General features: G+C 47.4%; 1 protein-coding gene and 1 non-coding gene across 3 annotated transcripts in view; both read right to left on the bottom strand.

Moving 5' to 3' along the window:
• The window catches only part of ATG16L1 (autophagy related 16 like 1), a 44,144-nt gene extending 16,773 nt beyond the window's left edge, over nt 1–27,371 (bottom strand). The window contains exons 1-11 of one of the 2 annotated variants that reach the window (XM_052636538.1): nt 27,102–27,371; nt 23,117–23,210; nt 17,889–17,994; nt 17,090–17,163; nt 16,024–16,275; nt 12,858–12,923; nt 10,277–10,363; nt 9,560–9,616; nt 9,285–9,332; nt 8,552–8,654; nt 5,858–5,963 (exon numbers count right to left, since the gene is read on the bottom strand). In XM_052636538.1, coding sequence (XP_052492498.1) covers nt 5,858–5,963; nt 8,552–8,654; nt 9,285–9,332; nt 9,560–9,616; nt 10,277–10,363; nt 12,858–12,923; nt 16,024–16,275; nt 17,090–17,163; nt 17,889–17,994; nt 23,117–23,210; nt 27,102–27,216 — 1,108 coding nt within the window. In that variant the 5' untranslated portion in view covers nt 27,217–27,371. The remainder of the gene's footprint in view (nt 1–5,857; nt 5,964–8,551; nt 8,655–9,284; nt 9,333–9,559; nt 9,617–10,276; nt 10,364–12,857; nt 12,924–16,023; nt 16,276–17,089; nt 17,164–17,888; nt 17,995–23,116; nt 23,211–27,101) is intronic. The other variant, XM_052636539.1, reaches the window with a different exon arrangement.
• Nucleotides 7,350–7,625, bottom strand: LOC128045885 (small Cajal body-specific RNA 6). Its single transcript, XR_008199215.1, has one exon. It is a non-coding gene; the product is annotated as a small Cajal body-specific RNA 6 (non-coding RNA).
• Nucleotides 27,372–27,782: the final 411 nt, after the last annotated feature.

Below are 27,782 nucleotides of genomic sequence, written 5' to 3'. Positions count from 1 at the left end.
CACTTCATGGGAAATAGATGGGGAAACAGTGGAAACAGTGTCAGACTTTATTTTTCTGGGCTCCAAAATCACTGCAGATGGTGACTGCAGCCATGAAATTAAAAGACACTTACTCCTTGGAAGAAAAGTTATGACCAACCTAGATAGCATATTCAAAAGCAGAGATATTACTTTGCCGACTAGGGTCCATCTAGTCAAGGCTATGGTTTTTCCTGTGGTCATGTATGGATGTGAGAGTTGGACTGTGAAGAAGGCTGAGCACCAAAGAATTGATGCTTCTGAACTATGGTGTTGGAGAAGACTTTTGAGAGTCCCTTGGACTGCAAGGAGATCCAACCAGTCCATTCGGAAGCTGATCGTCCCTGGGATTTCTTTGGAAGGAATGATGCTAAAGCTGAAACTCCAATACTTTGGCCACCTTACGTGAAGAGCTGACTCATTGGAAAAGACTCTGATGCTGGGAGGGATTGGGGGCAGGAGGAGAAGGGGACAACCGAGGATGAGATGGCTGGATGGCATCACCGACTCGATGGATGTGAATCTCAGTGAACTCCGGGAGTTGGTGATGGACAGGGAGGCCTGGCGTGCTGCAATTCATGGGGTAGCAAAGAGTCGGACACGACTGAGCAACTGAACTGAACTGAACTGAAGGATAACCTAGATAGAGAAGTTAGGGAAATAGTTAGGGAACCATTCAAATCAAATTCATAAGACAGGAGTACAGAATAGTATACGTTTCAATGGACAGCCTTTTCTTTCAGGACTTCTGAATGCTAATAAAAATGATATAAATGTGGATTTGGAGCTGTCAAATACATTTAGAGCCAGCATTACTAAGCTGGTGAGTAAATCCCTGAATTAATTTGCAAAATATAGCACATTTAATGCCTTTTCCTGGATCCTAGCTTTCATTAGATTTTCACGAGTCTAAAAAAGGTCAACACCCACTAATTAAAGACTTTATTTAGATTAGAACTTTACAGACAGAAGTATTACTGCAAATTCTAAAAAACATCTCCGTGGCTCATGCCTAAAACATTGCTCTGTCTGGCAGGTGACAAAGTGCCAAAACCTCAGAAATGATCACTAAGTGCTAGTCTACACAAGAGACGGAACTCAAAAGACCAAAGATCATCTTATTTCATGAAAGGTGTTTTGGACTCGGTCTCTTCCAAGATTCAGTAAATATTAGCCAAGTAAAATTATACACCAAGTAAGCCATCTGTGGAGGAAAGGTCTTATAATTAGTTAGAACATGACTGACATTTGTTACTGAAAACTATTAAAAAAAAAAAGATGCTGCCAGATACTCTATGTTATTTCTGTAGATTTAGTAGAAACTTTTCATTTTACTAACACAATTTATGCTCCGGCACAAATTATGTCAGTATTAATTCTGATTAGTGTTCACTTCCTCTTCGACAGCAAAGAGGTAATACTTCTTTCTACTAGTGGCTGGTATCTCTAATTTTCTTATAGGTATTTTTACTGACCAAGGAGTAAAACAAAAGTATTTCTAGAGCTATTTGTAGTTATTTGCAAGGTATAATCGAAATAGAGTATCTGTGTAGATACTTTTTTTAAATCACCACATCTCTATCCTTATCATTTACTGTTAAGTTTCAGCAATTCACCCAAGCTCAGGTCCTAGATCACCACTCTGTCCACGTAAATCAGCCACACAGATCAAGAAGCGTCTTTGAGTTTCCATCTCTCAAACAGGGGTGATGCCTGGCTGCCTAACAGCACAGGGCTGTGGCACAGCTCAGCGGAAATGAAGCAGACACAGTGGGACAGTGCTGCCTCTGCTGGACAACGAGCGCACAGGGCCCCAACTCAGGAAGCCTGGCAACGTGCTCCCTACAGAGCCCTATAGCCTGTTCTCTGACTGTGTCTTGTTAAAAGTACATGTATACTGAACTGAGTATCAAAATGTGGAGAGTGGGCTATGCCTCAGTTCAGACATCTGGGAGAGGGTTCACTAACTCCCCTCTCCTGTTTCAATGCCATCCCATTTTGAGTACTCTGAGGTCATTCCTAAAATAAAACGTAATCAAAGAGACTCAGTCTTGATCTTAGAAGAATGAGTCTCCCAGGTAGGAAGGTGTCCAATATGCTACTGCAGAAGAGCAGAGGGCAATTACCAATAGCTCCAGAAAGAATGACGTGGCTGGACCAAAGTGGAAATGACGCTCAGTTCTGGATGGGTCTGGTGGTGAAAGTAAAGTCCGACGTTCTAAAGAACATCATTGCATAGGAACCTGGAATGTCAGGTCAATGAACCAAGGTGAATTGGAAGTCGTCAAGCAGGAGATGGCAAGAGTGAACATCAACATTTTTATGAATCAGTGAACTAAAATGGATGGGAATGGGTGAATTTAATTCAGATGACCATTATATCTACTACTGTGGGCAAGAATATGTTAGAAGAAATGCAACAGCCTGACAGTCGACATGAGTCTGAAATGCAGTACTTGGGTGCAATCTCAAAAACGACAGAATGAACTGAAGTTCATTTCCAAGGCAAACCATTCAGTGTCACAGTAATCCAAGTCTGTCTCCCAACCGTATGCCAAAGAACCTCAAGTTGAACGGTTCTACAAAGACCTCCAAGACCTTCTAGAACTAACACCAAAAAGAGATGTTCTTTTCATCATAGGGGACTAGGATGCAAAAGGAGGAAGTCAAGAGGATACCTGGAGTAACAGGCAAGATGACCTTGGAGTATAAAATGAAGCAGGACAAAGGCTAACAGGGTTTTGCCAAGGGAATGCACTGGTCATAGCAAACACCCTCTTTCCAACAACATAAGAGAAGACTGCACGTGGACATCACCAGATGGTCAATACCGAAATCAGACTGATTATATTCTCTGCAGCCAAAGAGAGACAATCTCTATACAGTCAGCAAAAACAAGACTGGGAGCTGACTGTGGCTCAGATCATGAACTCCTCATTGCAAAACTCAGGCTTAAATTGAAGAAAGTAGGGAAAACCACTAGGTCGTTCAGATATGACCTAAATCAAATCCCTTATGAATTTACAGTGGAGGTGATGAACAAACAGATTCAAGGGATTAGATCTGGTAGACAGAGTGCCTGAAGAACTATGGACAGAGGTTTGCAACACTCTACAGGAGGCAGTGACCAAAATCATCCCAAAAAGAAACGCAAGAAGGCACAGTGATTGTCTGAGGAGGCGTTACAAATAGCTGAGAAAAGAGAAGCAAAAGGCAAGGGAGAAAAGGAACGATATATCCAAATGAATGTAAAGTTCCAGAGAATAGCAAGGAGACATGAGGCCTTCTTAAGTAAACACTGCAAAGAAATAAAGGAAAACCACAGAATGAGAAAGAGAGAGATCTCTTCAAGAAAACTGAAGATATAAAGAGAACGTTTTGTGTGAGGATGGTCACAATAAAGGACAGAAACAGTAACAACCTAAGAGAAGCAGAAGAGATTAAGAAGAGGTGGCAAGAATACAAAGAAGGTCCTAATGACCAAACCCATGATGGTGTGGTCACTCACCTAGAGCCAGACAGCCCTGGAGTGTGAAGTCAAGTGGGCCTTAGGAAGCATTACTACAAACAAAGCTAGTGGAGGTGATGGAATTTCAGCTGAGCTATTTCAAATCCTAAAAGATGATGCTACTAAAGTGCTGCACTCAATGTGTCAGGAAATGTGGGAAACTCAGCAGTGGCCACAGGATTGGAAAAGGTCAGTTTTCATTCCAATCCCAAAGAAGGACAATGCCAAAGACTGTTCAAACTACCAGACATTTGCACTCATCTCACACGTTAGCAAGGTAATGCTCAAAATCCTTCAAACTAGGTTTTAGCAGTATGTGAACCGAGAATTTCCAGATGTACAAGCTGGATTTAGAAAAGGCAGAGGAACCAGAGATCAAATTGACAATTTACTGGATCCTAGAGAAGGCAAAGGAATTCCAGAAAAACATCTACTTCTGCTTCATCGACTACGTGAAAGTCTTTGTCTGGATCACAAAAAACTGTGGAAAATTGTAAAGAGAGGGGAATACCAGACCACTAAAGACCTTTAAAGAGATGGGAATACTTACATGCCTCCTGAGAAATCTTTATGCAGGCCAAGAAGCAATAGTTAGAACCAGACATGGAACAACTGACTGGTTCAAAACTGGGAAAGGAGTAATACAAGGCTGTATATTGTTACTTTGCTTATTTAATTTCTATGCAGAGTAAGTACATCATGCAAAATGCTGGGCTGGATGAATCACAAGCTGAAATCAAGATTGCCAGGAGAAATATAAACAACCGCAGATATGCAGATGATACCACTCTAATGGAAGAAGGTGAAGAGGAACAAGAGCCTCTTGATGAGGGTGAAAGAGGATGGCTTAAAAATCAACATTCAGAAAACTAAGATCATGGCATCCAGTCCCATCACTTCACAGCAAACAGAAGAGGGGAAAAGTGGAAACAGTGACAGATTTTATTTTCTTGGGTTCCAAAATCACTGTGGATGGAGACTGCAGTCATGAAATTAAAAGACACTTGCTCCTTGGAAGGAAAACTATGACAAACCTAGACAGCACATTAAAAAGCAGAGACATCACTTTGTTGACAAAGGTCTGTCTGCTCTAAACTATGGTTCTTCTAGTAGTCATATATGGATGTGAGAGCTGGATCAGAAAGAAGGCTAACACTGAAGAATTGATGCTTTTGAATTATGGTGCTGGAAAAGACTCCTGAGAGTCCCTGGGACAGCAAGGAGACCAAACCAGTCCATCCTAAAGGAAATTAACCCTGAATATTCACTGAGAGGACTGATGCTGAAGCTTCAATACTTTGGCCACTTGATACAAAGAGCCTGCTCATTTGGAAATGTCCCTGATGAAGGCTGGAGAAGGAAATGGCAACCCACTGCAGTTTTCATGCCTGGAGAATCCCATCGACAGAGGAGCCTGGCAGACTACAGTCCATGGGGTCGCAAGAGCTGGACACAACTTAGCGACTAAACCACCACCACTGACGGGGGCAAAAGGAGAAAGGGCAGCAGAAGCTGAGATGGTTGGATGGCATCACCAACTCCAGCAGACGTGAACTTGAGCAAAATCTGGGAGACAGTAAGGAAAGAGGAGCCTGGTGTGCTGCAATCCATGGGGTCGCAAAGAGTCGGATGTGACTTAGCCACTGAACAACAACAGCAGCAAGATGATACACCCTCCTTTTAAATTAATTAATGGTTGTGCTGGGTCTTCACTGCAGTGCTCAGACTTTCTCTAGTTGTCAAGCACGGGCTCGAGGGTGAGCAGGCTTCAGCAGCTGCAGCGCACAGGCTTAGTTGCTCCTTGGCCTATGGGATCTTCCTGGACCAAGGATCGAACCTATGTCACCTGCACTGGCCAGATCTTTAACCACTGGACAACCAGGGAAGTCCCATACTCGTCTCTTTAGTCTCAAGCTTAGATACAATGTCATTTTTTTCCTAGGCGATGGCCATTGGCATTAAATACACAGCTTGATGTGTAATTTTATTATTTATTTTTATGTGCAATTTTACTAGTCTATGACTAAGACTTTTTTGTTTCAAATCTAAAACCTGCCCTATCTTAGAAGATGCTCTCATTGGTATACACTTGAGAAAACACAAACGCTAAAGTATCTGGAATTTAGAGCATTCTCTGGTCCCTACTTGGAAACCCAGAGCAAAAACAGACTCGGCTGTGTCAGCTGTAAAGGGTAACTGAGAGCAACAATGCTTTGGTCAGATGATTCCTGACACAAAATACTGCATGTTTCAAGAAGATGAACAGTTCAGACTGCCAACCAGACATCCCCAACACGCTTCTTTCTGTTCCTCACTCTGGCGAGACCTTACCTCCAAACACTTCCCAGAGCTTCACCCTCCGATCCATGCCTCCTGTGGCCAGGAGCCGGGAACCTGGGCTGAACTGCACAGCGTTGACCTCCCCGTCATGCGCGTCCTACAAGACAAACGCCCAGTTTCAACCTGGGTTAACTGTCACTCCCAAGAACGGGGCTAATACAGATGAACACTCTGGATGCTTAACCACAAGTTAAACACTGGTCATTAAAGTCATAATCTTGGGTTCCTAGCCCAGAGTCTCCAAAGATTCTATTATCATTAAACTCTTACAGTTCTTTTTCCATTTATTTAAATACTGTGCAATCTTCTTAAAAAGCATTCAAAACCTGCAGAGACTAACTGCCTAAAGTTTGTCTTTGAGTTAATTTTATTTCTTCTAAGAATAAAGTAATGTCAATCTACACTATGATTGTCACAGCTTAAAAGTCAGTCTGTGATTAACTGCCTCTCTTCTGGTCCAGACTGCATTAATAACACGTATGAAACTACGTATCAAATTAGTGAAAAAAATCCTTTTCCTTTTAAAAAAGGCTTTCATTTCGGTTGTCCCAGGGAAAGTGCACCCTACCACGCAGAGTCCTAACAAGAACAGGTGCCGGTCCTGCCCTCTGACAAGCCAGTGTCAGAGGGGCTCCGGGGCTCACGGTGCAGGCTATACGGCACCGATGTGCACTGTCGGCAGCAGGGGCACCTCTGCCAAGTTTCTTAACTTCCTGCAGCCTTAGACTGCTCATCTACAAAATAAAGACTTCTGCAGGTCCTGTGAGCTCAGACTGCATCTGACCATGACTAGGCCTTCAATAAAAGTAACAGGTGTTATTTTGGGAGAACTTAATTCTTCATAGGAGAAATGTCTTGAGACTGGCATCCGCACTGGACACGTCTGAAAAGATGGCATCTGTGTTCAAGCTGAGAAGGGAAACCAGACAGGAAGCTCCCCAGCCTAGAATGGGGTGAGAGAATAGTGGACGCCACTATCATCTCCTCTCTGAAAAGACTATGGATTTCAAAATATTCATGAGTAAAAACACTATGAGATCTGCTTTTAATTACTCCAGCAAATGTTTGTGTATGTGTGTGGTCATAAGATTGGCTAATGTGACTAACTGAAGCTGCCCAACAGCAGTTTTTAATCTCTATTTCTGCTTATATTTGAAAATTTTCATAATAACAAGGCAGGGGGAGGGGAAGGCTGCAACACATGGATTATAAATATTAAATCACTAAACAGGTCAATCACTTGCCTAAAAAGGTCACTTTAGGAACACAAAATCTCATCTTCGCCTTTGCTTGGCACTGAAAAAGGTGCCTCAACTGCTGAGAATGTGACTCGTAAAGCTGACTGGAATATAAACAGCACTTATGATTGCTTTGCTTCTCGCCATCCTCTCGAGTCCCAGTGCTGAAAAGCCATCTGACAGGCGCTCCAACTCCCACCTCCATACGACTCCGTTCTCTTTCCAGTGCTCCCTTTCACCTTGGAGGTCTCAGATTGAAAACTTGAGATCATGCACCATCACACCCATGGCTGCCGCTCGTCAAGCTCCTGCGTAGCTGGTTTTGTTGGATACTGGTCTGCTGTGCACTGTTGACTCTTCAGAAACACACTGACAGAATCCCATGTTGTCAGCTGCTCCATTGCCCCATACACATGACTTAAATGTGATGGGAGGGAAAAAAATGGGCTGCTGGGAGCGGAGGGCAGGGCAGGGACTGTGACCTTACGTGCAATCAGACCTTTTACCAATCATCACTGACCTCCGAGGGGCCCGGCCCGGTAAGAGAATCACAGGAGCAGAGTGGGAGGGGGCTGTGATAGTGCCCGCTCCAGCTCCTCCCCCACAGCAGGTCTCTCTTTACAGTGACCAAGGTGGCCACTCAGTCAGCCAGTTCCCCATTATGCCTGAAGCTGAAAGCTCCTGCCATGTAGACTCCACCCCATTTTACCAGCACGTCTCTCTCCCCAAAGCTGGCTCTCCTTGTGTGATCCAAGCATCAGCCCGACTAACTGGGCTCTGCTCCCCCCGACCCCCGCGTCCCTCTGCTGGCCCGGAGCCAGGGACTGTTTCCCTGGGCGAGTCTCACGCCTGCTCAGCCACACCAGCAGGGACCTGGATCAGCCTTTAGTTCTAGGACCCAGCTTCGGACACCAGTGTCGGCCGTGGCATCACAGCAGCTGCGCCCAGGCCTGTCTCCTGCTTCCAACCAGGTGCTCCTGATGGTTAGAAGTCATACGGACGTGGGCATAATTAACGAAGCCAAGAGCCGCCCAACCAACCTTCAGAACAGATTGCTGACTAAAAACTCTACGCTGGAGCCAACTGATGACAACAAATGACAAGAGTTATTCTCTCAAGTTTCACTGTCCCAAGTTAGTGTTCCCGTGTCTCATCCATCCCATCCTTTCTCTCAGCCAGTCCTATATATCACAGAGGGTGGCTGGACATCAATTCTGTTCTCGGAAGATGAGGAAAATTAATGTATTTTGCTTATTTTAACAAAGCACTCTTGCTTTATCAAAATATTATCAATCCTTTCTATCAGAGAACCAACAGGTGTAAAAGCTCCATGTAAATAAAACAAGAATAGAAAGCTTAGCTGCAGCAGGAAAAAGGATCCTTCAGTGGTCAGGCTCTGTTTCTGTGAGAAGCTTGGCGAGGCTTGGGGATAGTAAACCACACTTACAAAGACAGACACTGCAGTCGTCGGCACTCGCACTTCTTTACCAGCACTGGGAAGAGGATCCACGTTATCCTGGGGAACTGGAAAGGAAGAGACAGAGCGCCTCCTAAGAAGTAACATAAAGGACAGTATTAGGACCGTGTGGGCTCACTGTCCGCCCACCTCTCAGCAGGGACTCAAAGATGCCTTTTATCAGTAGCTTCTTTTCCCTTCAAGACCCTCCAAACCAAAGAATGAGCCCCCCGAATCGGAAGCCCCCTGACACAGTGACAACTGGAGAGACAGCACTTACCTTCACTCTCCTTCTCGCTAACTCACGTACTCCAAAATACAACACTGAAAAGCAAGCCTGAACAACTGCTGCCCCCGTCAAATAAACCACTAGACACATCCTCAGCTTAAAGTGACCACGAGCTCTGCGGGGGCGTGTGGGTATTTTTACAAAACTATCTCAAGATGATCCTATGCCTGGTTACCATCGTCCTCAGGGTACACTTGTGGTCAGGGTGGAGCTGAATACATGCCAAAAGGAAGAGCAGCCAGAGCTTGAGTTAACGGTACAAAGAGCTCAACCTATCTGCCCCGCTCAGAGGGCGGACGGCGTGCCTAGGCGCATGCAAAGCGTCCCGGTTACTGGCACACGGAGGCGTGATGGCTGGGGCAGTGAAGCGGTGATGAATGTGGTTATCAGCAACCCACACTTGCATGCTGGGCTAGGAGAGGATAATGTTTTCACCTGGCAGCATCAGAAGAGTGATGTCCCAAAAGGGGAGACTCGGACAGACTAAAGGGTAAGGCCAGAGGTCAGCACGCAGCGGGATTGAGAGAGAGGAAGTTGGGGGAAAAAGGAAGAAGCTAAATGAAAAGCTGAAATTAAGGCATCTGCATATACTCTGCACTGAGATTCTGGTGCACGTTTAAAAAACACTAACAAATCCTGTACATGTACTTAGGTATATTTATACACACATATATATACACACAAGGAAAGGTGAAGGTTTTCTAACCTACCCAAAGATATTAGTGATAGAATCCAGAAGGCCTCCAGCAGGCTGCGAGAGTCGCTTACTAAAGAGGAGGGGAGGACAGGTTTAAACCTTAGAAACATTCTACCCAAACAATCAATCAAAAACAGTCTCCAAAAAGTAAGTTCCTGGGAGTATTTTTCCCACCAAGTGCCCAAACTCCAGCAGAGAAAACCCTCTAGGGACTGAACCACCAGAAAACAGAGGGAAGATAAAAGGGAACACCCAGCCTTGAAATCTCAAAAGGAGTAAGATTCCCTAGCCTTAAATTAACTTCCCTAGAAATGATGCTTTGGACAATAAACTAACTGACCTAACAACTTCTAGTATGGTTAAGGACAAACCCCATCCTTTTGGTCCTGCTTTGGCAAGTTAAAAAAAAAAAAATCCTGGAGCCTGGTAAGAATTAAACAGTATGCTCTAAACAATCACCCAGCCTAACAAGGTCCCTCTTTCAGGAAGTCGCTACCACTTCTTTCTGCTTCTCTTCACGGCTGGAGGCACCACTGAGGGATGGCTCCCTCCTAGTTAAGGAGGTGCAACCGGAGAAAGATGGGGACGCTCTGGAGCCCATACCCGCCACGGTCGAGTGAGGGAGGCTGCACGCTCAGCTGGGGGCCCTGCACTGCTCTCTGGTCCTGCCCACGGTGGCTGCCAGGGTGCCCCCCAAGCGCCCCATTCCTGGCACAACCCGTCTACTTACGTGGCCGCTCTGCTGATGGCTCGCACGGGAGAGGTCTCCTCAGGGTGCTCAGAGGTTTCATCCGCGAGGACTTCAATGTCATCATCCCTGGAAAGAAGGGCGAGAGGCCGAGTCTTTGCTTCTGCTGAACAGAAGCTCTGTGATGGGCCTGCTCTGCTAAGGCCAACAGGCAACACCACTTCCTAATCACACACGGCCCAGGAGTCTTGGCTGGGACAGAGCCGGTTTCAGCTTCTCTGGAGAAAAAGGAACTGCCATCAGAGCAACATGAAAAGAAACAATCTAAGTCGGATCCAGAGCTCCAGCTGAAAATAACCCAAGAAGGGAGCTTTGGATCTGTTCAAGTCTAAAGACAGCTCCCACTTGAAAAGTACTGAAATAATGGCTTATTAAGTCCCTAACCACATAACCAGGAGCAAGAAAGACTTTTCTCTTCAGAAGTCTCCTGCACGCCAACCACCGGACTGCAGCACTCAGCAAGAAACAGTTCCCAGGGCTCAGCAACACGTGGAGGACAGCAAGGGGCAGCTGCGGTGCGCAGGAGAAGGCCAGGACAAGGGGACCGCCCAGGGCGGTAAGAAAATGGACTGCTAAAAGGGCAGGCAGATCAACGGGCGTGTAAACAACCCGGCTCTGAGTACCACTTTAAGAATAAAAGACAGGAAAGCGGGATCTAAACACATGTCATCTTTGACTCCGGCTGTTTGATGCTTATGTTTAAGTACTTAGTGTTTCTGACATTTGGTGAGTTCATCACATTACATGTGAAATAAGTCACAAGAATGTGCTCCTGGGGCCTCCCCTGGTGGGTCAGTGGCTAAAACTCTGTGCTCCCAATGTTGGGAGCCTGGGTTTGATCCCTGGTCAGGGAACTTGATCTCGTGTGCTGCAGTTAAGAGTTTCTCAACTAAAGATCCCACAGGCCACAGCAAAGGACAAAGATCTTGCATGCCACAACTTGACATGGCCAAATTAAAAAAAAAAAAAAAGTGCCCTCTGGAATTCCCCTTCCTCCCCATTTTCCTGGTTGGAGGAAAGGCAAGCAATTAGTTTGGTCTTAACGACCTCCTAAGTTGCAATCTTCATGGAGAAGTAAACTGATAAAAGCTAATAACCGGAGACTTTATTATCAAATGTTTGGATTCACAGGAACTTAGAAGAGATTCTCCCGTGATTAATTATCTGGATTATGTAAATATAATCTATACTTCAGAACCTGTTACCAAGCAAGTCAAACCAAGTTCAAGTATATTTATTTTCCTTGGCTACTGATTCCAGGATCCCGTGTAACTGACCCCCATCTTGGCCAGGGCTGAGAGGAGAACAAAGGCGGGCCTGAAGACAGAGAACAGGCTGGGCTTTCTTCTCTTCTCACTGGTGGTTTGGGAGAGTCATCTGTGTTCACATAGGGTAACAACAGAACAGCAGAGACGGCAAGAGTGATACACACGAGCTGAACCTACGTAAATGGTTTAAGACAGAACTGTATAGCTGCAGGCTTGAAACTGCACAAAGACCTAGAACCACGAGAAAATACCAGCATCTGGTAACTTATCGAAACCCTTCAAAGATGGAAGAAACCCTACAATTAGGGAAGCACAGGAGAGTAAGAACAGGCCTTTACAGTCAGACACCCTGAGGTTTCCAGCCTGCCCCTGCCACCTGCTCTGTGTTTGGGGCAGGACACTTGACCTTTCTACACCTACTCACCTCACATTGGCCAGTAGCAGGCAAGACAAATGATGCTTTCATCAGCTGTTACTTTCAAGGAGAACCAAATCTCATTTCTAGATCAACTATCTACTTTGCAGCCCCTGGCAAAAATGCCTGACATTCACTTTCCCCATGTGGGAAAGCAGCAGACAGACACATATGCTCCATCTAAAAGGGCTTGGCATGAGGTTTGTTATCTCACAGATCAAGACCTCTGGCCGAAGACTCCTAGATGAAATGAAACCACTCCCCTCCCTTTATCAGGAAGCAACCAACATTTTAAAAGAAAGGCTCATAACCATAATACTGTATTTCACGATCTATTTCAATGGGCAGGGGGTGGGAAACAAATCCTGAACCAGAGCAAAGGGAATTTAGTCACTAAAATATCCACCACTCTCAAAACAAAGCCTCAAATCTCAGGGAAGAGCCTCCACCTGACTCCAGATTAGGAAAAACTCCATCTTGATTCAATTCCTTGTGTTCCAGGAGATCCGTTTTTACTCAGGCTTCAAAGGTTTGCCCAAACTCCACATGAAGTCACAAACCAAGCAGGGAGCAGGAGACGCAACCCGAGCCCAGTGTCACACTGCCACGGCTCCAACTAGAGGTAGAAAATGGGTCAGGGTGTCAACAGGAAGACAGCGAGGCTGTCGCTGGTTAAGGGCGAAGGGAGTCAGAACTCACCCTTCCTGGAAGCCAACAACTTCCTGGAAAGTAATGAGTGTTTTTTATTTTCTCTAAGTCTTTTACTTTTCTTTCTACAATCTATGAACTGGTTTCACAGAAATAAAACACTGTAAAGCTATTTCAGAAAAGCAAACCAAATGGCTTAGAGCACAGTTTTAATGTGCGCTTCTCTACTCACTGCTCAACTGGCAGAGGTTCCTTCGCGGCTTCTGCGAGCTCCTTCTGCAGCCGGGCTTGCCGCCTCCTATTAAAAAAAAAAAAAAAAAAAGCCCACTATTTATGTCTACTTAAAGCAAACAAGGGGTTTTGGCTCTCAAAAACTACTGGCTTTAATAATATATTTTAAGTGCACTGAATATTCAAGTAACTACTGCCCTTGGCAAACATACCCAGAGGCCCAAACCCACACTTGTAGCATCAGAAAAGACCCCATTATAATGGATTTCAGAACAGAGCCCTAGGAGGGATTATGCGACTAGAGAAAGCAATGAACCAGCAGAGAAGCCTGTCCATTGGGACCCAGGGCCTCTCAGGACAGAAGCGTGCACCAGGTTCATCCAGGGTTAGTCATGACGGAGACGTAGTTTTCTGCAGTAAACAGTCTCACACTAACTTACCAAGAGCACAGATAATCATAAAAATGTACGTATCCCTGGCACGGTTTTATTATTTTATAGGTTTTTAACTCATTTAACACTTATAAGAAGCTTTGAAGGTGAATACTATGATTCTCATTTTACAGACGCAGAAGCTGAGGTACAGTGAGATTCTTCAGCTGTCAAAATGTATGCAGCTTCAATTTACTAGGGCTGAACACCCAAGTCTGGGCTGTGGTAGAAGTTTCACACAGTCCGCAGTTGCTTCCACTCTCTTCCACCTCTCAGAACCATTTTTGGCTTTCCTTCCCAAGTCCTAAATTCAGGAGCTTCTTAGCCTTTAAACCTTGGCCTCCCTTGCATTTCCATGGCAATTTCACTTCTATCTGTGGTTTTACCTTTGAGGTGGAGGGACCCCCCAACCTACAACTCCAGCTCTGCTCCTGAACTCAGGTCAAGAACTCTGCCGGAAATTTTTTTCTAAAATGCTTCTACCATAGTGGGAACTTTCAAATAGGGCAAGGTCCTGCACACGACACAGCAGAATTTGGGACAGGACAAGGCTGTCGCTTAAGAAAATGCTTTACACTCTCAATCCCATGCCTGACCTGGAATATGAAAAGTCAGTTTTAGTTTACAGGATAAGTGACAAAAAACACAACAGATTTTTCATAGGTGGAATTAAGAGGTGACCTCTAAACCACCTCTAAGGGAAAAGCAGTCTCAGCGTGGGGTGTGTAATGCTGCCCTACAGGAGAGGCAGCCACCTGGCAGGGGCAGGTATAGCACACAGCTCGAGGCACGGGGAGAAGAAAACGGCCACAGCCCGGCTTTCATCAGAAAGGCCAACAGGAAACCTTCTGAGAGCCGACGGCTTCCCCAGGAGCGTCCCACACAGCGGCCACTGTGCCAGCCTGCAGGGACACACCCAGACAAGCAAGGGAGACGAGTAGCTATTTCAAAAGAGTGTGCCACTGCGACCCAGGTAAACAGAAGCTGCTAGAAGGGGAAGGTATATTATTAGGTATAATCTGGGAAACTGGTAGGAAGGGGGGGAGGGGAGAGGCTTCTGAGAAGGAGGAACTAGCTGCATCATGTGATGAAAAGAACGGCCAGGTCCCACAGGCGCAGCCAGAGGGTGATTCGTGCAAGGGCACACTCCCAGGAAAACGTTTCACAGGGTGCACCTGGGGCTGGTGTGCCACCCGCCTCACGCCCCGCTGTCACCAGAAAGCCCGGGCTGTTCTCGTCCGCCCGACGTTCCAGCTCTCTCCCTCTGCATAGCTGCATGCCAGCCTCTGTGACGTCAGGCAGGTTCTCACCCGCAGCGCACCAACGTCCAGGGAAACCCCCGCGTCCTCCCCAGCTGCCTAAGAGCTCCACATATGAGCCACACGGGGAAGCCCAAGAGCACTGGAGGGGGAAGCTGTTCCCTTCTCCAGCGGATCTTCCTGACCCAGGAATCACACTGGGGTCTCCTGCGTTGCAGGAGGATTCTTTCCCAGCTGAGCTACCAGGGAAGCCCTTACAAGCCACACAATTTAACTTGTAAACCTGAGACAGAAAGAATATGAAAAGGATAGCTCACTTTTTCTTAATATTAACTTAAGTATGTCTGTTTTTAAATGACTTCATAAAATCCCACTGTATGAAAATATTAGTTTCTTTTCCTCACAAAGTAGAGACCACTTCTGACTTCACTTCTGTGAAAAACGGATGATCACGGAATCGTATTTGTGAGCCAGTCTCATGACTCAGGATAAATTCCAACAAGAAGAACGCTTTGCAGACGCCCGCCATCTCCAGAGCCCTCCAGGGGGTTGGAAAAACAGCCCGCCCCAAATCAGAAACGTCCCACCTTCCTTCCTCCCAACAACCCTTTTAACCAAATTCACGGAGCCCATCCGCTTCTTTTACATCTATGCTTTACATCCATCCGTCTGAACGCTCACCTGTTTCTTAACAGACTATACTAAGGACATACACTTTATAGCTGCATACCCTCGGTTGGTTTACAGTGTTCTTCAATGTTAAGAAACCTACGATTTTTATACAGTTCATTTTTTATTACCATTACCTTTCATGTCTATAAAGTCTTCCAATACTCCTATATAGGAACTTTTCACAAAACAACAGAGAATAACATTTCTTCCTTCTACCTTTCGCTTTCTGTTTTCACACAGATTTCAAAATCCTTCTGCGTATACTATTTGGTAGGACTAGGGCTCATCATTATTAAGGTTCTTTCCTATTCCGTGTATTCGTTCTTTTAAATTTTAACTATGATAATCTTTTCAAATTCTAAACCATTGACGTGTGGATTTAAAATCAAATGTTCTAAATCTTTTAGACTCTTATTACTAGTGACGTTGGCCCATAGTCATTCTGTACACTGGCAAGATCAGAATTTTTGGTTGGATCAATTTTATAAAATGAGGGTGAGTATTTTAATCTTTTTCTAATTCTGGTTTAATTTATAATGTTCAAGAATTAGCTTTTCTTCTTGAAACATGGAAAGAATTCACTGGCAAATACAGTAACGTGCCAAAGCCCTTCAGGGAGGTAATCCTTGGCTCAGCTGTAAAAGTGCCCTCATAAACGCAAGTCTCTTTTATGCCCGCTACCGCCCCCGCTCCTTCTGTGGCTGTGCCGACGCCCCTCCCTGTGGTCAGAGCTGCCAGGTGTACCTTGTTTTGCTAGGTTACTGTACCAACACTGAGACTCACTGACTGCGGGTTCACCTCCCACCTTGAGTCCTTTTCATTCTCCGCGTTTAGGCGGTTGGCCTCCTGCGCTTTCTCGGCCATCCACCGGGTGACCAGCTCCTGGTTCTCCTCGGAAGTTTTCCGCAGCTTCTCCTCGAGGGCAGTGAAAGTGATCTGCAGGGCGTCGTATTCATCCTTCAGGGTCTGGTTGGCTCTTTCAAGGTCCTGAAGCTTAGTGCGCAGCTCCTGACACTCGGTCTCCAGGTCAGAGATGGTCTGCAGGTATTCTGCAATTCTGAAAGCATGAGGAGAGGGGCGAAACCATAGAGCTGCGTGAGCCTGGGCCCTGCAGTGACCTCAGCCACCAGCGTGGGCGCCTCACCCGGCCGAGCCCAGCCCTGGTGGCTTAGGGACAATCCCATTAGCAGAGGCAACACCTCGGGCAAAGTTCACCAGACTCTGAATGACAAGCTAAGGCACTGTTCAGAGAAACAGGGTGGGAAGAAAGAGGGAGCTTCTGATGCTGAACAAGAGTGATGATGGGAGCTCAGCAGGAGGCCAGGGATCCGTGCTCCCTCACTGAGGCTGAGCAAGCTCCCCACCTTTCTCTCTAAGCCTCCAGAGAGCCCTCGCAGCAGACTCGGAGAACAGGCCCAGAGGAAACCCAGACTCCCCTCCAGCTCGAAGGTCCCAGATCTGGAGGCTCTGCTTATTTCGTCTGGCAGGCTTCTCCCAGATGCAGGATAACCTGTTCATAAGCGCACCCCTGTTCCCAAGCCCCTTCTCGGTCCCGCGCCCACCACAGGAGACGCCACTCCTACAGGCAGCAGTGGCCGTGGGGAGAGCTGGCACTGCCTCGTGTTTGCTTCCCAGAGGCAGGCTTACATCTCAGGGGGGGGTGTGTGGGTGCTGGGATGCCGGAGGGCTGGGGGCACTGTTCTTGCCTTTCACATCTCAGAGGGGAGAAAAGGACCCGGTGCTATGAGTGCACAGAAATGAAGCTGGCGCTGAGTCCAGTGTGGGGGCTGCGGGCCCCACGCACAAGAGGGCGGCAGAACAGCAAGTGTGACCCCACGCCCAGTCCTGAAGGAGGCCTGGTCTCTACTCACTTGGCTTCGTTCATCTGCATCTCCTTGTCCTTCTGCTGCATTTGGTTATTCAGGTCAATCACCAACTGGGCTAACTGGGGGGGTAAAGAACATGTTCATCATTAACAAGAGAGTTTAGGACCTCAGTTGGAAATTAGTAATAGTAACTTATTTTAAAGGAAACAAAACAAAAAAAAAACCCAGGTGCCTGTGCTTGTGGGGTTGGGCCAAGGCAGGAAGAAGAAACAAGCTGGTGGAAGAGAGAAGGGCCGATGGGAAGGCTCGCGAGCTCAGTGTGTGCCTCCCCTGTTGCAGGCAGCCTGGGACAGACCCGTGATGCTCCAGGTTGCCTGCCGGGCTCCTGCTGAGAGCATCTGTCTACCCCTCCACCCCGGCTACCTTTCCGGATTCTTTAGCTGATGAAACCATCAACGCAGCTGAAGATCTTTATAACTTGCCATTAGACCACCATCCAGGGCAAACAGAGCCCAGAAGGTGCTTTGTCCTAATGAATTTTTCTGAAACTGCAGGGTTCACACTTCATGATGGTTATCAGTAAAACATTCAGTCGACTGAGGAGCAGGGTTCTTTCTACGTTTTCTCCACTTGTACCTTCCATGACACCTGGGAGTTATCTCGAGGGCTGCTGATGTGGGGCGGGGGGGCGGGGGGGGGTGGGCCTCACCTTTCCTGTTGTTTCATTCCCAGATAGAGCTGGCGATGCTGTATGTAGCCTGGATGGCTGCAAATGCCAGTGGAAGTGCCTGTCCGCTGCCGCCCCCACCCTCAGGGAGAGATGAGAAGGGCTATCTTTCTTTACCTCCCCACGTTTCTTGTGCAATTCAGTCAGTTCTTCTTGGTGTTTAATTCTCAGCTGGGCCATTTCTTGCAGCTGACTATCATTCCACGAACCATCATGTCCGGGACTAAATGCCCCAACCAGGCAGACGAAGAGAACATGCAAAAAAGAGGGAGAAAAAGAAAAAAAAGAAAAAATCAGACTTTATTCTCCTTCACTCAGACACTGGGATAGTCACTGTGGAACCTGAAGCCTGTGCATGGCAACACAGCCAATAGAGCAGTTCAGCTCTCCAGGCCAGTGGGGTCGTAAGTCACCACAAACCCAAAGCAGGAGGTAGGGCCCCTGAGACACAGGTGAAACCAACCAGTCACAGCCCAAACCACCAGCCGTGCCAGGAGTAAAAGATGGCTTCTGGGATGAAGTTCAGGTGGACGGGGAGGAGACCACGCAATGCCCTCAGTCGACAAGTATCTGAGAGCCAGCTCTGAGCCGGGCCTGTTCTGGGAGTGGGCAGAAGGCAGGGACACGAAGCTCTGCCCGCGTGACACTGCGATCGGCCAAGAGCACAGACCACAAGTGAGAGGATGGACGGAGGCTGGCGGTCAGATGTACTGTGAAGAAAAACTTAGCAGTGTAAATAAAGAAGGGGAACAGGACGATAGGGCTCCTGTGCCACGTGGAGTAACCAAAGGCAGCCCGAGAGGTGACGCAAGACTGGAGGCGCGACAGCAGTGAAGAACTAGCCGTGCGGCCGGGGGACGGGGCCGTGTGAGCGGAGGGAACAGCAAGCGTCACAGAGGCTGGAGGCGGGCTTCGCAGGGCTAAGTGTGCCTGCACCCCCAGGGCAAGGGTGCAGGGGGTCAGGGAGGAGCGGGGAGGCCATGCAGAGCCTCCCAGACCCCCGAGCGCTGTGGCTTTTCCTCTGCGTGACAGGAAGCCACTGAGGGTGTTGAGCAGAGGAATGACTTACGTTTCAAAGGATCGCTATAGCGGCTGGGTGCAGAGCGGACTGCAGTGGGGCCAGGGCAGAAACAGGGAGATCGGTTAGCAAGTTATTTTACAGTCTGGACTCGAGGAAGCGCAGATCAGGACAGGGCAGCAGCAGGGGATGTGGTAAAACGAGGTCAGATCCAAGCTAGGTCCACTGCAGACAGAGACTGCAGGACGTGCCTCTGAACTGGATGTGGGGAACAACAGAAAGTTGGGGATGACTTCAAGGCTTTTGGCCTGAGTGGCTGATCACAGGCAGAGGTCACCACCTCAGGAGGAAGGGCTGTAGGGGCTGGGGGGTGCGGCTGAAGAACGAGGTCACCTCAGACACCTATGAGGTCACGCCGAGTGGAAACGGCCCATTTATTAGAGCCTGACTTCAAGTAAAAAGGTCCCAGCTGGAGGCTGACACAGAGACGCTGTCAGCAGACAAATGCATCTGAAGCCATAGACTGAGCTCAGGCCACCTCGAGAGTTTGGGAGAGTCTGCAGGTGTGCGCACACTACCTCAGAACCAGAAGTAGGTGACCAGACTGTGGATGGGTGATTCAGGAAATGGGTCTCAGCTGGAGCTACAGATGAAAACCATCAGACCGTAGTGAGCAGCTGAAACCACTGCCCAGGGGAAAGACGGCTGGCAACCTAGGGTACCCCCACCTGAAAGGTGCATGGGGGGACCATCTCCTCCCAGTGACTAGTAAGACATAAAGAGGGAAAGGGGAGCAGAGCGATGCTCCCTCCGTCTCTAGAAGTGTTTTTATAACAGGTGCTAAGATACCCTAATGCTGCATTCTCTGAGCAACAGTGCTTCCTCAATCTTGGCCCAAGAGGTCAAAGTCTGGAAACTAGAAAGTGGCACATGCCTTATAAGAAACCACCCTAAATGAGGCAATAGAAGCCACAGGCCTGGGTAACTGACTCTGTATGAGAATTAGGAAGATAAGAAATAACTGCTGTCAAATTCTCATTGTAACACAAAGCAAAGCGAAATATGCAAAGCATCAAACTAGTCTCTCCTTCCAAAAATCCGGTATTGTAAAGATCCCTGAGACAAAGGCAAGGACCCAGGGCGCTCGTTCCTCTGTTCAAAGCCTTCTCACTGCTTCCAACTTTACTCACCAAAACAGTCAAACTTCTCATAAAAGCCCAGGGCTCCACTAGGCAGAGAGAAAGAAATCATCCAGACAGCAGGTTTTAAGAGATTCTTGGGCCTCATCCCAGATGGACTCATCAGGTCCAAGAAAAGGGCCGATAACCTGTGTTGACAGTCTGTGTCCCTAACACGCTCTCGGGACCTTCGGATGGCTCACAAGGACTAAGCGGCCACTGGTTCCTAAATGTTAGAGGCCATCAGAATCACCTAAAAGGTTTCCTGAAATAAGACTACTGGGCCCCACCCCGAGAGCTTCTCAAACAGGAGGTCTGGGGTGAGGCCCAACATTCCGCATTTCTAACAAATTTCTGAGGCTGCAGTCCAGGGAGCGTCCTGAGAAAACGGTTGGAGTCAATTACATCCCAGGTAAGAGTTTCACTTTAATCTCTTCTGTTAGCAAAGGGATTAGAACACTGAAGAGGGGAGCCAGATAACTGATGAGAGAAAGCTTTTTAAGCACAGTGTGTCTTAGAATTAACTAGAATGGGATGAGCAGGGCAGGACTTAAGGACAGCCGGGAAAACAGAGAACGCAACCAATCAGACCCCGTCTATGGGAACACCTGCCAGCACACACCTCTTTGAGTTGGTTTCCCTACTTGGCTCAGGTCCCTGAGAACAAGGACTCTGGCTTGTTCATCTTCATATCCCAGCGCCTGACCCATACTGCAAGTCACAAGGTGTCTCAGTGAACGAGACCCCTGCCACAGTTCAGGAACGGAAGCACAGGTAAGCAAGGAAGGGGGTGGCACACAAGTGCAAACCAAGGGACAGACGCAAAGGATACTGTGGGCAAAGATCAACTGGCCCAGAGACTGCAGAGGGGGAGGGGCGGGACACTGAGGGAAAAAGGAACCATAGCTGACTTGTGGAAAATAAGGATAGGAATGAGGCAGTCAGGAGGAGGCCTGGTTAGGAACACAAGTTTGCAGGAAAGCAAGGACCTCCATTTACATTACCCCCCAGTGCTGTGCTTAACCGCTCAGTCGTGTCTGACTCTTTTGCAACCCCATGGACTGTAGCCCGCCAGGCTCCTCTGTCCATGGATTTCCCAGACAAGAATACTGGAGTGGGCAGCCTATCTCTTCTCCAGGGGAACATCCTGACCCAGGAATCGAACCGGGGTCTCCTGCATTACAGGCAGATTCTTTACCAGCTGAGCTATCCGGGAAGCCCAACCAGCCCAGTGATACTCAGTTAAAAGAATGTTGTATATTTATTTATAGTACCTTTCCAAGCAAATGAGTTTGGCTGATAGATAAAAGATGCAGGACTGTAGTCACCAAGAGTCTTGCTGTTCAGTCGCTCAGTCGTGTCTGACTCTTTTCGATCCCATGGACTGCAGCACACCAGGCTTCCCTATTGTTCACTATCTCCCGGAGCTTGTTCAAACTCATGTTCATTGAGTCAGTGATGCCACCCAACCATCTCATCTTCTGCCACCCCCTTCTCCTCCTGCCTTCAATTTTCCCCAGCATCAGGGTCTTTTTCAGTGAGTTGGATCTTTGCATCAATTATTGGGGCCTGAATATTCATTTGAAGGACTAATGCTGAAGCTCCATTACCTTGGCCACCAAGAGTCTAACCAAATAGCAATAAAATGTTTCAGGATTTCACCTGACTGAATTTAGATGAAAAAAGGTTACGTGGCTTCTCTACACCTAAACTGATCAGAACACAGCAACTACTATTTTAAATACTGAGAAGGCCTCCCAGGGCCACAGCTTAGGCACCATCTCCTGAATTGTTCTTAGGTAGAAACGGAGCAGAGGCTGGGCCATCCGTCCCTCTCTCCACGCTAGTCCGTCCGGAGACCATCTCGCCAGATGAGGAAACATGGATGGCAGGTACTGAGCAGATATGGTGACCGGAATAAAGGAAATAAGCTACACCAAGCATTTCTGTTTTTCTTCTAAAACCCCAAGTTACCATCAACTTTGCTTTAACAATGGGTAAAATGTAACTGACATACCAAAAAACATGTGGATTTTAGAGCAAGAATGGGTATGGTTACCATTTAGTTGTATGCATGCATAGTCATATCTGACCCTTTGCAACCCTTTGGACTGTAGCCTGACAAGCTACTCTGTGCATGTCATTGGTTAGGCAAGAAGTGGGTGCCATTTCCGCCTCCGGAGATCTTCCCAACCCAGGGATTCAATCTGCATCTCCTACACTGCAGTTGAATTCTTCACCCACTGAGCTATCGAGCAAACATGATGAACAAATGGAAAAGGAGGACAGTAAGACTCTAGAATGATTCCATTTAACCTACTTAGGATCCTCAGAAAGAGAGAGTGAATGACCCAAGTAAACATACCAAACTCCCTAACATGAACATACACTCACACATTTAACGAAGCAATACTTACCCTTCCTATTAAAATGCAGATTTCCCCCTAGTCTTTCTTTAAAAAAAAAAAAAAGCTTTTTGAAACTCACTAGTATGACCATATACTAAAATATACTGCAACACACTGAACTAAAAAAGATTAAACAGACCTGTATCGCTTATGTTTACAGGCCTTTCAATCCTGTACCAGCAAGATCTATGTAAATCTGTTCAAAAGTACTTATACCTTATTATTTAGAAAAAGTGAGGCTTCGTAGGCTAGAGGAGAAGCTGGCCTGGCCGCTCGTCTGAAGCAGTTTCTCAAGCTCACATCGTACTGATGATGAGCCTTCTAGGTGGGGAAGTACCTACATGCCTTCAAAAAAAAAAAAAAAGATTTTAGCTATGTGCCTTCAGAAGCTTCAATTTGAAAGGAACTGACAAAAACGAAAAACTGTAAACTGAAAGTTGCTCAGTCGTGTCTGACTCTTTGCGACTTCATGGACTATACAGTCCATGGAATTCTCCAGGCCAGGATACTGGAGTGGGTAGCCTTTCCCTTCTTCAGGGAATCTTCCCAACCCAGCGATGGAACCCAGGTTCCCCGCACTGCAAGTGAGTTCTTTATCAGCTGAGCGACAAGGGGGCCCAAACAAAACTGGAGCACAAACACAGGACTCGGTTTGCTTCAAAATTAGGGAAGTGACAATTGAACTGAGACAAATTTCAATTAAAAGGGGGACATAAATAACAGAGGATAGTTTCCAAATACCTTATCTCATGCCTGTTTGGTACGTCATGCTTCTCGGCTTGTAGCTTATGGGCCAGCACTGAATGAAGATCTGACTTTTCCAGCAACTTGTTATCTAGCAAAGAAAAAAAAGTTAATATAACCTATGTACACTTAGTTACTACTTAATGTCTTATAAAGATCTGGACCAAAAAAAAATGATCAGAAGATGACGGGGCTGGTTTCACTTTTATGAGGCATCAAAGTACTAGGTATACTGCACTTTGTCACCAACTGTAGCAGTCGTCCAAACTTCAGGAACACACACTCCTTAGGTGCTTCCTGGCCTAAGCACCGGCAGCCTGACAAAGGAGTCTGAAAACGCCCTCCAAAAACATTCCCCTCTCCATTCTTTCTACTCCCAAAGCTTCCTACCTGGGGAAGAAGAAACAAACGACATACCAAAACACAATGGGAAAATGAAGTGCTATGCACCACTAAGTGAAAGAGGGAACTCTATCTTAAATTCAGATCAGGGCACTAGGGATACAAATACAAACCAGAGTCCCTGACCACCAGGAGCTAAAACATATATGGGGTGGGGGTGGGGGAGGGGTGCAGGTCAAGTACAAAAAGGAAGAGAAAAAGTGAGTTTTTACTCATTTTCTCAGATGGTTTCACAGGAGAAAAAGACAGACAGTCCAGGCAGAAGGTCTAGAGGTACCTAGCAGGTGGCTAGAAATAAAAGTCACTCCAACACATGAGAGAGCAGGATGAGAAAATTCAGACCTCTTCTTACTGGCAATGGTAAAACAACAGATTTTAAAAGCAAGCAGTAACTGGAAGGACTGATGCTGAAGCTCCAATCCTTTGGCCACCTGATGCGAAGAGCCAACTCATTGGAAAAGACCCTGATGCTGGCAATGATTGACGGCAAAAGAAGGGAGCGGCAGAGGATGAGATGGTTGGCTAGCATCACCGACTCAATGGACATGAACTTGAGCAAACTCCAGGAGATAGTGAGGACAGGGATAGGACAGGGAAGTCTGGTGTGCTGTAGTCTGTGGGTCGCAAGAGTCGGACATGACTTAGCAACTCAACAAGTGACATTAACAGACAGTAATCAGTAAGAAGTCAAAGGTTATCCTGAGGTTCCCTGCTTGGCCAACTAGGTGCAAGATCCTAACATGCTGAAGAATACAGGAGAAGAGAGTTCAGAAAAGGGAGTTCTCGAACCATAATAAATGTGACAGGGAGCACAATAAAGGAAGTTGAAAGTCAAATCAAGGCTAGAAATGACATGCACGCAGGGGGCCAGTGAGATCAGAAGTGCAAGGGGGTGCACTAAGCAGAACAAGAAAGTGACCCTGGGAAACTTACAGAAAACCCACACGCAATGTGGGCTTTCACTGACCCCACACGCCTGAGATGGCAGCTGCTTCAGGACAAAAATGCCATAGGATTAACGCCAGTGACCATTCCTGTTAGAAGCGCTTGTCTTTCCTCTGAAGGGCAGAAACAGAAACACTGTCTTCATCAATATTAATTTAATAAACTAGCTCAAAAGAGGGAAGGGATTCCAACCTTGAATGTTCCCCTGTGTCAAAGGGCCCTGATAAAGATCTTAAAAAATGTTATAGAGGGATGCCTGGTGATATTGGGTCTTTCAAAGGAGGAGGTATTCAAGAGGGATCCTTCCTAAAAGCTCCTCTCACTCAAGAGAAGGATGGAGAGGGAGGGGAGTCGCCCACAGTCCCCACGGCCTCTTCTCATCTTTCTCTTCAGGCCCAGAGGCAGGACTGACAGCAAACTCTGTCCCTCTCTTTGAGAAGCGGGGCAATGAAGAATGGGACCGTTTCATAGTCACACCAGAGGTGATCTCCCAAATGTCAACCCCTGCCTAAACCGCAGATCTGCACAGGCCAGGGAAGCTGCGTCCTATTGCTCCTCACCCTGGTCTCCTCTCCAACCGCTCCCCCGCCCTGGGCTTATACTCCTCACTAGGCTGTTTTAAGACCTGTTCCGTCTTAAGACAGGACTGACCTGACTTTCTGACTAGCCTTTGACATCTTCCACCCCCTTTCAAGATGTCCATTTTCAAAGTGCAGAAAAACATTCAATTGTGTCAATGTGATGACAAGCAAGCACCTTCCATTTATAGGCAATTACGCAGATGGCTTTCAAAGCACTTATATGCCCGGCACTGCATTTATGAAGCAGGCAAGGCAAGCTTCACCCCGATTTTATAGATGCAAGTAGGTGAGGCTGGTAAGGGGACTGTGGTGAGACCGCCAACTCAATGTGACTTTTGGTGTGTATCAGCTTTTAAAGAATAAGCATGTGATGAAATACCTGGTGACTTGAATTTATGTAACCTGTGAGGAGTCACGTTTGAATAAGGAGTTTCCTGTGCTTCTGGCTTTCTGAAATAGCACCAGGCTGCCAGTCTCTTAAGAGTGTAAGGAATTAGCACAACAGTGGCACACCCATCATCTCCCTTTCCTTCCATTTTAGTTAAGAGGATGAGCTCAGCTAGGACTATTTCTTGGGGAACCACGTGAGAAAAGCAAAAAAATGCAAAAAAGTTAGGAGCCATTAAGTCTGGGTCCTAATCCAGACCCTATCTACTCTGCCGTGCTACCCGGAGAAATTACCTAACCTCTCTCGGTCTCAGATTCCTCATTTGTATAAAGGGCAACAGGACCTGTTTCAGGGAATTTTCAGAAAGAAAGTGAAACAATACACGCCAAATACTGCAGCACTCAAGCTTGTCTATACATCAGAATTACTTGGGGAGTACCAAGAAATACTGACCCCTGTGTCCCACCCCATTCCTGTGGTTTAGTTGGTCTGGGTATGGCCTGGACTTTCTAATTTTTCAAAAGATCCCCATCTGATTCTAACCTGCACGTACGTGTAGGAACCACAAATTTAGCATGATCAGAACTCAATGAAGGATATTAACTACTACTACATTGAATCTCATCATCAACAGAATTTGAGACCTAAAAGGCATATTTCAAGGGGCAGACCTGGAACCAGAGGTTCCAAGAGTGCCCGTTTCTCCCCCCAAATTTGTCATCAGTTAGGGTAAAATGGGGGGCGAGGTAAGCAAATGCTCATTAGAAGGCATCTAAGGGCACAACCAGTCCATCCTAAAGGAAATCAGTCCTGAATATTCATTGGAAGTGCTGATGCTGAAGCTGAAACTCCACTTTGGCCACCTGATGCAAAGAACTGACTCACTGGAAAAGACCCTGATGCTGGGAAAGATTGAAGGCAGGAGGAGAAGGAGGAGAGAGGATGAGATGGTTGGATGGCATCGCTGACTCAATGGACATGAGTTTGAGCAAGCTCCGGGAGATGGTGATGGACAGGGAAGCTGCAGTCTATGGGGTCACAGAGTAGGACATGAATGAGCTGAACTGAAGGGCACAAACATTTTTGTACTCAAATTGCTGCGGTGGCGGTGCGTGTGGGCCACCTTTTTCATATCCAAGTTTTCAGTAACAGTAAAGCCTACTAAGTCCCAACTAAAAAGTGAGTTAAGACTCAGGATGTGTCACAAAGAACACCAAGGCGGAGTGTGAGGACAGGTCTTGAGAAATGAAAGGCAAACACTTCGTGATACTCAGAACACTACGCTAATGCTTCAAGTCAGAGCCCGTTTCAGTAACACGATGCCCGAAATAGCCCGTTTCTGGAAGCTGCCTATTTAATTACACAAGCATTGTGTGCGGAGCAGCTGGGATTTACACATACAAACGTGCACGGCGCCTGCCCATGAAGAAAATCCAAAGCTTGCAGGGAAACCCTCCACAGTCACACCCAAGGATAAACGGAAAAGAGGAAAAGATACAAAAGGCATGGGGCTGTGCCAGGCGTTGGGAACCCGGGGCGGCAGCGAGGCGCGCGCGAGGGGCCGGGGCTCGGCCTGGGGTTCCTGTTGGCGGCCCCGCGTGCCTCGGCGGGGTCCGCCCGCCCGCCCCCGGGGCCTGCCCGCCCTCCGGGCCCGCCCGCCGCTCACACTGCAGGATGATCTCCTCGAACGCCTGCCTCTGCAGCCGGTCCCGGCGCCTCAGCTCCTCCGAGATGTGGCGCTTCCAACGCGGGAAGACGGCGGCGCGGAGGCCCGACGACATGTCGCGTGCTGCCCCGGCGCGTCAGCGCCGCCGATCCGAACGCAGACTGGCGGCCGCGGCCCGCACCATGAGCGAACCAGCGTGCGCGGGAAGGCCAGCGGCCCCTGCGATCAGCTCCACGCAGAGGTTACCCCCGAAGCCATCCGGGACGGACTTCCGGCTCCTGACGGAAATAGCTTTGAACCGAGCCGGAAAGCCCGCCTTCTCATCCGACGTCTCGCGCCACGCGCACGCCGGCGTCCGGCGCCGACTTGAGGCACTGGCTGATGACATCATCCCGATACCGGAAGTGCCTGTGGCAGAGATGTGGCCGCTGGGAGGCGTGAGGGCCGCTTTGGAGGTTTGGTCCAAGGGGTTGGGGAAGGAAGCGGTGAAAGGGCGGCTTCCGCCCACCTGCTGTCCCCTTTGCTTGCTTTTCCTGTTTTCTTCAGGTCAGTTTACTGAGCATAAGTAAACTCCCCACATGGTAACTGTGTGATCAAGGATAAGTGACAACCTTCCTAAGCCTCAGCTTCCTAATCTGTAAAATTGCGCGCGCTCTAAAGCTCTTCAGTTGCGTTACAGTC

This window comes from Budorcas taxicolor, chromosome 3 (assembly GCF_023091745.1).
Source record: "Budorcas taxicolor isolate Tak-1 chromosome 3, Takin1.1, whole genome shotgun sequence".
Lineage (NCBI taxonomy): Eukaryota > Metazoa > Chordata > Mammalia > Artiodactyla > Bovidae > Budorcas > Budorcas taxicolor.
Note: the sequence above shows the minus strand (reverse complement) of the source record. Positions and strands in the feature narration are given on the sequence as shown.